The 9,850-nt window shown below is 42.1% G+C and overlaps 1 protein-coding gene across 2 annotated transcripts in view; it reads right to left on the reverse strand.

Moving 5' to 3' along the window:
- ATP2C1 (ATPase secretory pathway Ca2+ transporting 1) overlaps window positions 1–8,998 on the reverse strand; it is a 59,863-nt gene extending 50,865 nt beyond the window's left edge. The window contains exons 1-3 of one of the 2 annotated variants that reach the window (XR_008309419.1): window positions 8,750–8,998; window positions 7,784–7,967; window positions 780–890 (exon numbers count right to left, since the gene is read on the reverse strand). Coding sequence is in view for 1 of the 2 variants with exons in the window: in XM_053258964.1 (XP_053114939.1) it covers window positions 780–890; window positions 7,784–7,789 (117 nt within the window). In the remaining variant the exon portion in view is untranslated. The remainder of the gene's footprint in view (window positions 1–779; window positions 891–7,783; window positions 7,968–8,749) is intronic. The other variant, XM_053258964.1, reaches the window with a different exon arrangement.
- Between the last annotated feature and the right edge of the window lie 852 nt (window positions 8,999–9,850).

The raw sequence follows: 9,850 nt of genomic DNA on the forward strand, positions 1-9,850 counted from the left end.
GTTCCTCAGTTATTTATGCTTTACATTAAGGATATTCAGGAGGCTACAAAAAGGGATTTTACTACAGGTAAATTGACAATTTCAATATTTGATAACAGATCAGCTCTTCTCTCATAGTTACATTGTACACATCTGAGAACATCAAAATATTTATTCAGTTGGACTTTACCTTATCCTAAAGAATTTACCTTATCCTAAAATACTACTAGAGAAATTGTCTAGTTTGCCACAACAGCAATTTGAATGTTGTGAGCTACAAAATATATTTGACCATTTGAACATCCTTCCTATTACTGCAGGCTTCCAACATACATGTTAAGAAAAAGATTGCAAAACCAAATAAGTTGTTACAAGAGCAATAAAAATGATTTTAACCAGAGATTTTGTAATTTAGTCCACTTAAAAATCAATGTTGAACAATTTTGCTTAGAAAAAGTCACTACAGTTCCTTCAGGAAAACCAAAACCATTTTCCACAGACTCTCAAACCAAATATGTTTATAATATTTACATACACAGCCGATGCTTATTTTCAGTTTGCCCCAGAAGCCGAACCAAACATTCAGTCAGGACAGTGAATACGTTCCATTTACAATTTAAATCTTATCTGGTCTGAAAATACTACCGCATTTGGGAAGAAAAAAGCAATATTTTAATGGCCAATAAAGGCTAAATTTAGTCTTTTACTAAGAGTTATTCACTGGGCAGGCTACTGAAGTTAACAAATGCTTAAGGTAACAGACAAAATATTGCATTTAAATTTTCATAATCTTTTCTCACCTGAAGAATGCTTGCAACTTCATTTACTGGTAATTCACTCGCTTTTTTGGAAGTCAGAACAGGAATCATTGTTTCATTTTCATCATTAGGCAATTGTTGAAAACGTGCAACCTAAAAAAAAAGGAGCTGTACATATACTACATATTTTTGCTCAATAGTTACAAAGAAAATCCAGAAAATAATGTCACTTCTACTTGCAACTGTGACCACCTTCAGGATACAAAACGTATTTTTGGCCATTTAAATGTAACAAATTGCTGTTCTTATATATCAAGCAACTTTTCAGAATACAAGTTCAAAAATTATCCAATACAAGCTGTATGGTTGCGGGGGGGGGAGGATTAAAACTTGCATTCTAGCAAGTCATCCCTACATCATTACCAAAAAAAAAAAAAAAGCTAGTGTCCCAATTAGTCAATCCTAATGATTATATGTATACATAATCCTTTTGCTCATTATCCTTAATGGCTAAACAAGGAGATGTATTCATGACAGCTCACTAGTATGTCCCTCTCACTACTCTCCAATTCCCTCCCCCATCCCTCACCAGCCTTTTTGCAGGCGAGCGCGCACACACAACCAAATTTAAGAGGAAAGATACAATAACCTCACATTTTTCTGAGGTTATCAGACACAAGATGAATTCTTGTTGGGAAAAGAATATTTTCTCAGGCAGCCGTTTTGCACTATACTCAAAGCAACTGCATCCCAAATTGCAATAGCACAAATCAACAAGGTCTTCACTGATGCACCAATGCACTCTGAGAATGTGTACTGAATCGCAAAAGCTGCCCAGATACTATGGTGCTTTTTTCACATGCCCAATTACATGCAGACATTTGCTGAGAAGCAGACAATTCAGGAAAGCAGTGTTTAAGGTTCAGATATACTGAGGAATATTCAGAATATTCAGTTCAAGGCTCAGAGGTGACCAAGAAAGGTGTCACAAAGCCATTTACAAATTTCACTGCAAACTGTTTGCATACAGCAAGCACAAGAACTGGGTAAACAATACATTAAAAGAGGTTTAAATCACATTTTAGGTTTTTGGTTTTTTTTAAGGGAACCACACTGTTAACAAATAAGCATGACTTGGTGAAAGTACCACTGGCATATTTTTAACTGAATTTCAGCCTCTGTGGTCAGGTCTCCAATAACAGGGGGGAAATTACAATTTTTCCATTCCACAGGAACTCACTCATTAGCACACTTATTAACCTTCCAGTCTCACCAAGTACGATGCTATAGGGATACAGTTGCTATGCAACACAAGCAGTCCCCCAAGAGACCCAAGATGACATTGATCAGAATAAACTTCAGTTTGTTAGAAAGCATGGCCTTAGACAACTTTAGTCCTTCTCAATGTGGCTTACTATGTCAGTAAAGCTCAGGTACACACACATACCATTGTCCACCAATGACAATTTGTAGAATAGTGAATTCTCACAAGTCTGCAACAACCACAACCCTGAGGTCCATTTAGATAAGCTGGGGGAGTGGGGGGGGGAATTAGACTTTGACCACCTGTGCAGTTCGACTGTAGCCAGTGTCAACAATAGGGATATGCACAAACCAGTCTAGTGCCTCCTTAGGGAAGCGCCAAACCGGCTCAGCTGCCCACCCCTGTTCAGCGGGGCAGGCATCGGTCCCTTTTAAAAGCAGGTCCTTACTTGCTCCTCTGCCGCTCCACCACTTTTCCAGGTACAGCGCCCACTTTCCAAAAGGCCATGCATGGCTGCAGTGCTGCTCACAGCAGCCCTCACGAAGCGTTGGCACCATGGCCTTTTGGAAAGCGGATGCCGCGCCCAGAAAGGAGGTGGGGCGGCGGAGCAGGTAAGGACCTGCTTTTAAAAAGGAACTGATCCCCACCCTGCCTACGGCTGCCTGAGCCACTTCGGGCACATCCCTAGTAAACAGTAGCAGAGCTGATACTTAAACATCAGTCCCTGAGAACAATGTCTCCAAACCTACTCAAATTCCAGAATATTTTGGAATAAAGCTGTGCATTTATGCCAGGGTTGGGAATTGATTCTACCTAATCCACAGGCAAATTATAAACCCCTTAAAAGTTCTCCAGGGCTCATTAGATGGCCATGTGTGCAGAAGATGCAAGATTTGAACTAGAGAACTTCCTAATTCATAGCAGTCTTGGCCACTGTATAACATAAGCCTTCATTACATTTCATTTGTCAGGTCTAATTACTTTAAAATCTTACACCTGTTTAACAGAATGCTCCTCACATTACTGCAGCTAAACACAAATTTTTAGTGAATTCAGATTTCTATGCTACTCTTAATACAGGAACCCTTACGAACACTTGCTGAAACAGATCCAAGATTCCCCCAGTCTGGCATCCCATTTTCTGCAACAGCCAGCCATATGCTTCCAGAAAGCTAATCAGGAGAACATAAAATCAATAACCCTGCTGTTGAACTGGTATTCAGGACAGTGTTCCCTGTAACAGGCCAGATATTGTTGACTACAACTTCCATCATCTCCAGCAGTAGTAGTTTTTGACTGGAGATTATGGGAGTTGTAGTCCACATATGGGAATCTCTTGTTACAGAGAACACTGATTCAGAGGAATTATTTCTTTAAACATGGTGGTTTGGCTATTATGGCCAACAGTCATGCCAGACTTATTCTCTATGAATCTGTATGACCCCGTCACAAGTTTTCTAAACCTGTGACCACCACCTCCTCCTCCTCTGGCAGCAATAAAGTCAATAAATAAGATACACATTGTGTCTGCCCTGAATCTACCAGCAGTCAAGTTCCTTGAACGATCCCAAATATTATCAGAGAGAAAGATTCACGTTCTACTTTCTTTACACCATGCCTAATGCTATAAACCTCTTATCTCCTCCGAGTCATCTTAATCCCACTAAGGGTCTGGACCTGGAAAAAATATGGAGTCAACAAAACACTAGAGGAAGCACAGAGTGCAAGGGGCAAAAATAGTGCATAACAGTGTCTCTGCCTGTCACAAAGTTGTCACAAAGCTGCCAGTTGTGACAGCTTTGCCTTTCAGCACCACTGAGGGAGACAGGTGAGATGAGAAACAAACTTAGCCTAGTAAAGGCCTCACCTCCTTGAAGGCTATGAGGTTATTCAACACAATCAAAATCTGTGTTCTACCTGGGTTTGGAAGCTGTGTATGCTCCATTATATGGAAGCAAGGTAGAAGAAAACCTGGATATCTTTTCCTCTTACCTTGCTTCCACACAGTCACTTCTACCCAGGTTTTCCTCTTATCTTGCATCCACACAAGCAAAAATTGGGAGCACACACAGCTACCAAACCCAGGTGGAACACAGTTTTTGATTGTGTGAATGACCTCTATTTCTCACAATGCTTTTATTAACTTTTAGACAGCAGAATTTCTGCACTGCAATGCCTTATTTCAGGACACTAGGTTATAGATATCTTATAATCAAGCAGTTGCCTGATCAACTAACGATTACTCTTCTTACAAATATATTTATTACCCATGGGCCCTGGTTTGGGGTGCTATATTTGCTCATCAAAGTTCAGAAATTATCTAAGGAGATTTTCCCACATACTCCCTGGGGAACTCAAGAAAAGAAAGCTGAGCCATCCTTCTGTGCTGCTATGAAGTGAATGAAATCATTACACCAAGAACTCTAGAATATTTGTATTTCTTCATACCCTACCTTTCTATATATTGATTTTCAAGGCGCTTGCATAATAAAAGCAAAATATAGCAAAGGTTACACAAATGTACATACAAAGCCATAAAATGCATGAAAGCAGCTGCAAAGAAAAATCAAATCAAATACTCATTAAAAGCTTCATGGAATAAAGAAGTTTGAACTAACTTCCAGAGGACCTCTCTAGGAAGGGAGTGTTTTTAGATGCAGTGTTCCACAGAGAAGGCTCTATTCTGTAATAAATTTGATCTTGGAGGCTCTTAGTGAAAAGTCTTAAAGATAAAGATTCTCCAGTCCATATGGATGATTTAACTAAAAGGTAAGGCACCTACAAGAAAACTTGTGTATCCCATTGAACAGAGTTACAGAATAGCCGAAAAGCTTGCCTGAGACAATTAAAGAACAACTCATTCCTTTTGTTAAAGATTTCTATTTCTTACATATGAAGAAAATTAAAATTCATTTTGTCATCATCCTGAGTTGGATGGGGGGAAAAGCTCATTCGGTGATCCTGGGCAAGTAAGTCCTTGTCTTGCAACTTAAATTAACCTGCAGGGACGCAAGTCTTAATTGCCACTAAAACTTTTTGGGGGAAACAGGATACAAACATAAAAATCAATCAATAAAATATCTGATATGCACTGGATCAGCAGGACACACTGAGTGTTATGGCAAAAATTCAAAAGATTACACCGTCCACAGATAAATCTGTCACCTGATTAGCTCTGACTAACCTTTCTTATCCTACAAATAAGGATGCAGACGAGCTTATCTGGCATCATCAGTTTCACACAACTGTCTGCAACAGCTACACTCTAAAAAGATCATTTGAAACACCATGAAAATAATTGGCTCTTGGATAGCTGTACTATCTATATAAAAGAACACTTCCCATAGATAGTTGTTGGCTTTCTTAGCGTGGTTACTGCACCAAGGTAGTCTTCAGATGGATCTGTATCAATCTGGCAATTCAGTTTGCCAAATCTCAATATTATTTATTGAGAGACTCTGCTATTGTACACACAACATATTGGCTCCATTCAGCTCTAATCGGCTCTGATCATGTACCATTAGTCATTTAAAGACTGGGTGGTGATGTGCATTCTTCTCATCCATATCAAAAAGATGCATTCTGCTATTTCAGTGGAGCCCAGAGAAACACTGTGATGCAGATGCTGTGCATGTTTAAGCCTACATTAAACAGAAGACTCACATTTCTTGAACGAACACACAAATGCCCTTCCATAACAATGTTTAAAAATTGTGTCACTTATCACGTGTCATGGGCTCTTGCTCTAACACACCTACAGATTTATCTGCAAAGTTGAAAACCGTCAACTATTATTGGCTAAAGTGCCCAGACAAAGCCTAATCTACTACACAAAATGAAAAATTGAATACCTTTAACTGAAACTATTTTTCTAAAGTGTACTGTTTCACACTAATGCTCCAACTATAAACAGGTATCACATCACTCTATTTTCATGATAGTTACTCCCTGAAGCAAGAACTCCTGCCTTAACTACTCTCTAAATAGTTGTCTAAGTAACACAAAGTTAAATTTCCAGTGAGAGGCACAACCTCACAAGTCTTTTGTGCTTAACATCTTGTTACTTCCCTTACAAACATCTTCATTACAGCATTAAATGCAACGATACCAACAGAGGAGAGATTGCAAACTCTGATTAATAGCAGCTTTGGACTAACACAGGTTTTAACAAGTGTAAAGATGTATCCTATGGCTCTGAGCACATTTTACTGTGCCATGTATTCCGATAAAACTCTGCCCAAAGAAAGGTCTTCGTATTGAGGTTTAATTTGGGGGAGGGGGAGATGGGACACAATGCACATGGAAATTTCTAAAATTAGACATGTTCTCCCAATAGTTAGAAGCCCATTACAAGCACAGCATAAAAAGGCCTCTAGTTTAAGCTCAAAATGATATTGGTTATAAGCTAGTTTTAAATTTGGCCCAAGAATACAACAAGGCTCCTAAATCTGTATGTATCTCTGTCTCATTCCATCCATACTAGAAAAGCAGCTCTGTGAGAAACAGAAACAGCACTGGAAGGAGTACATGCAGCTTTACATATATATTTCTCAGCAATAAGATATTTTGCATCAGATAGGTAGGACAATGAAATAATAGTGGAAGAAAGATCCTTTCTGGGCAAGTGCAATACAATCCCTTTTAAGTCCCATTAAGTTCAACAAGACTTGCTCCCACGAAAGTGTGCACAGGAATGAAGATTGGCCTTAAAGCTATCCATGTTATCCCAGACTGGATCTCCCAACATTTTCTTTAACAACACTGGCAGCACCTGCAGCTATATATGATTTTAGTGGTGCTGGAGAGAGAAAATCTTATACCACCCCCATGCAGTTTCCCTAATCAATATTCAACTCCCACCACTGCTATTTGCCTTGAGGGAAGGACAAGTACTTTTAAGGTATTTTTTAAAAAAATAGCACTGAAGCACTCTTACAGCAACACATGACTGAAAGCTGATCCATGGGGCCCTTTAGCTTTTTCTGAAGCCTAGTGATAATAAAACCAATTAGCACAGAATCAGCTGTGAGATCAGTGTGAAGAAAGTACTTTAGAATTTATGAAGGAGTACTCCCATATGACTATTTCCAATTAACAGTTAATTTTGATTTTCCAGTTTCCATATTTTGATAAACTGTTCTCTTCTAGAATTTCCAGCTAACAAGAGTGTTTGAGCAAAGGGCTTACATTCAGTGTGTTTGAGGAGAGGCCAACCATGTATGTATGTATGTATGTATGTATATATATAAATTATTATTTTTTTAAAGAAAAAGTTGTGCCAACACAATTTGAAGTTCTTAAACAGAATGTCCTCGGGAATTTCCCATTTTGTTCAATACCTTCATGAAAACAAATGGGGGGTGTGTGTGTGTGAAATTAAGTATTTTAATCTCTTCATTACAGGACATCACACCAATATCAGTAGTAGCAAACTGATCTGGCTTGGAATTTTACACAGAGTTCCGCATTTCTTTAAAAAAAAGAAGGCATTTCTATTTAGTATTTGCACACTATACTACACTTTAGTATTGTGCTAAAGTGCATCAACACAGTTTTCGTTTAGGCAAAGCACAACACCCACAAAGTGGTTAAAGAGAGGCTGCCGAAATCAACCAACCTGAAAAAAGTTACTCAGCATTACGCAAAACATCTCGAAGCAGGCCTGTTCCTTGAAAAGAATCGTTCCTACAGATTTATCAGGGAAATGCAGGCTATTGTTAAGCAATTCTCCCTTCACCCACCCTCCAAGTTCCAAGTGCAATTACTTTGCTAAGATATTTACCTTCATTTTTCCATCGAAACCACACTTGGGTTGATGGCTACCGAGACTTTAGTAACAGCAACAGCAGCCCTGGGGCTGGAACTGAGAAGCAAAGTGCGGAGAGATCCCTATATTCCAGGCAGTCGCTTTGTTCCCACTGCCCCCACATACAGCAACATCAGCGAGGGGGGGAAATGGTGTAGCACTAACAAGAGAAAGGAAAAAGAAAGAAATAGCACACACAAAAAATGCCACTGCTTCCTTGCACTCCTCCACTCTCCTCCTACCCCCGTGGAAGATGTCCATTCATTCACAGGATCTGCTGGCTGACAGCAGCCGCCAGTCTTTGCAGGATACAAAAGGAAAGGATTTGTCACCCAGCAGCTCCATAACAAGAACAGGGAGGCAGAGAAAGGAGAGCGTTGACCAAGGAACCACCAGTGGGGGGGGGGAGCGTTGTCAAAGGCCCCAAATACCTCCCTGGACGACCACGCAGAGACCCACCTCCACCCTCCCCTCTCCGAGCGCTGCCGACTGATCCACCCATTTGTCCGGACACCTGTCAGCGCTTCCCTCAGAGCCGGCCTCCCTCCCGACATCCCACTGCTGTTGCTGTGGTACATCCCGATACATGCGTGGAGGCGAGCGAGATGGGAGGGAGAATGGGCGAAATAAGCCTAAAACACAGGGGGGGGGGAGAGGAGCTAACGCTGCCGTGCAGGGGCCCCCTCTTGGAGAGAGGGGGTGCCTAAATGGGGGGCGAGGAGGAGTGAGAAGGAAGCCCTGGCATGCCCAAGTTCTTTCTTCCAGCAGCACCTTGCAAGGGGTCGCCCCTCACAGCCTCTCCTTCTGCACAGCCCACCCTTCCTCTAGGGGCATGGCGGGGAGGGGGGCGCGCCCCATCCCCACGAAGCCCTAGAACCAGCTTCTGCCTCCCTAGGCAGGCGCGCTCCGTCCACCCACCCCGCAAATCCAGCCCCCGCTTACCAGTCCGAGCGCCCCTCCCGCAGCGCCTCTCCAAGGCTCCTTCTCTTCTCCCACCCCTTTCTCAGCCCTCACTTCCTGGGCATGGACTCCTCAAGGCGGCAGCCGTGGAAGCGACCCAGGCTCATCCTCCCCGTTCCGTGCCAGGCTCGCTGCTCCCTCTCTACGCGCCCAATTCACTTCCGCTGCCAGCAGCGGGCACGGAGCGGAAGGGCCTAGAGAAAAGGGGAGGGAGCTGGAAAGGGAAGAGCGAAAAACACCGGAGCGCTTAGGGAGGCCCGCGCATGCGCCCGCGGGGAGGCAGGCGCCGCCAGCCTGACCCCGGCGCCTGGCTGCGCTTTGTTGTTATCGCCACGAGTAGTTGCCGGCGCTTCCTTCCTCTGCTCGCCTCCGGATTTGCTCCTCGCGGGAGAGCGAGGGAGGCCGGTGACCGGTTGGTGCGATAAAGACGGTGGCATCATCGAGACACAACTGTGGCCGCTACATGCAGGAAAGGCTGCAGCTTTGTGCATTGTTTTCTTTATTGAACAGGGGGAGAGCAAATGGCCCTATCCAACCCCAGCACAGCATCTCTCCAGTGGCTGTTGCTGGTGGCTGTCTTATATTTCTTTTTAGATTGTGAGCCCTTTGGGGTCAGGGATCCATCCATCCATCCATCCATCCATCCATCCATCCATCTATTTATTTATTTATTTATTTATTTATTTATTTATTTATTTATATTTCTCTATGTAAACTGCTTTGGGAACTTCTGTTGAAAAGCGGTATATAAATATTTGTTGTAGTCGTGAAGTAAATACGTGTGCACACACGCCATTATTTCTATAGCCCTACGATCTTGCATTTCCCACACTGAAGTCACATCCCCCCCAAAAAACCACCACTTGCCTCTGAGTAAACACAGGTACTCAACAAGTTGCTCTAGTAAGAACTAATCTGCCTACTTTCCTTTCACTATCCCTACAACTGGATTAAAGTTTGTTCAATTTGAGGTTCACAAATTAAATCTCTTGTACCTCAAATGTTCATGTGTCCACCATCTTGGATTGGGGAGGATGACATCATTACAAACTACACCATTGAAGTGTCCCTGTGTGTCACTCA

The sequence above is a fragment of the Hemicordylus capensis genome, chromosome 6 (assembly GCF_027244095.1).
Source record: "Hemicordylus capensis ecotype Gifberg chromosome 6, rHemCap1.1.pri, whole genome shotgun sequence".
In the NCBI taxonomy this organism is placed as follows: Eukaryota; Metazoa; Chordata; class Lepidosauria; order Squamata; family Cordylidae; genus Hemicordylus; species Hemicordylus capensis.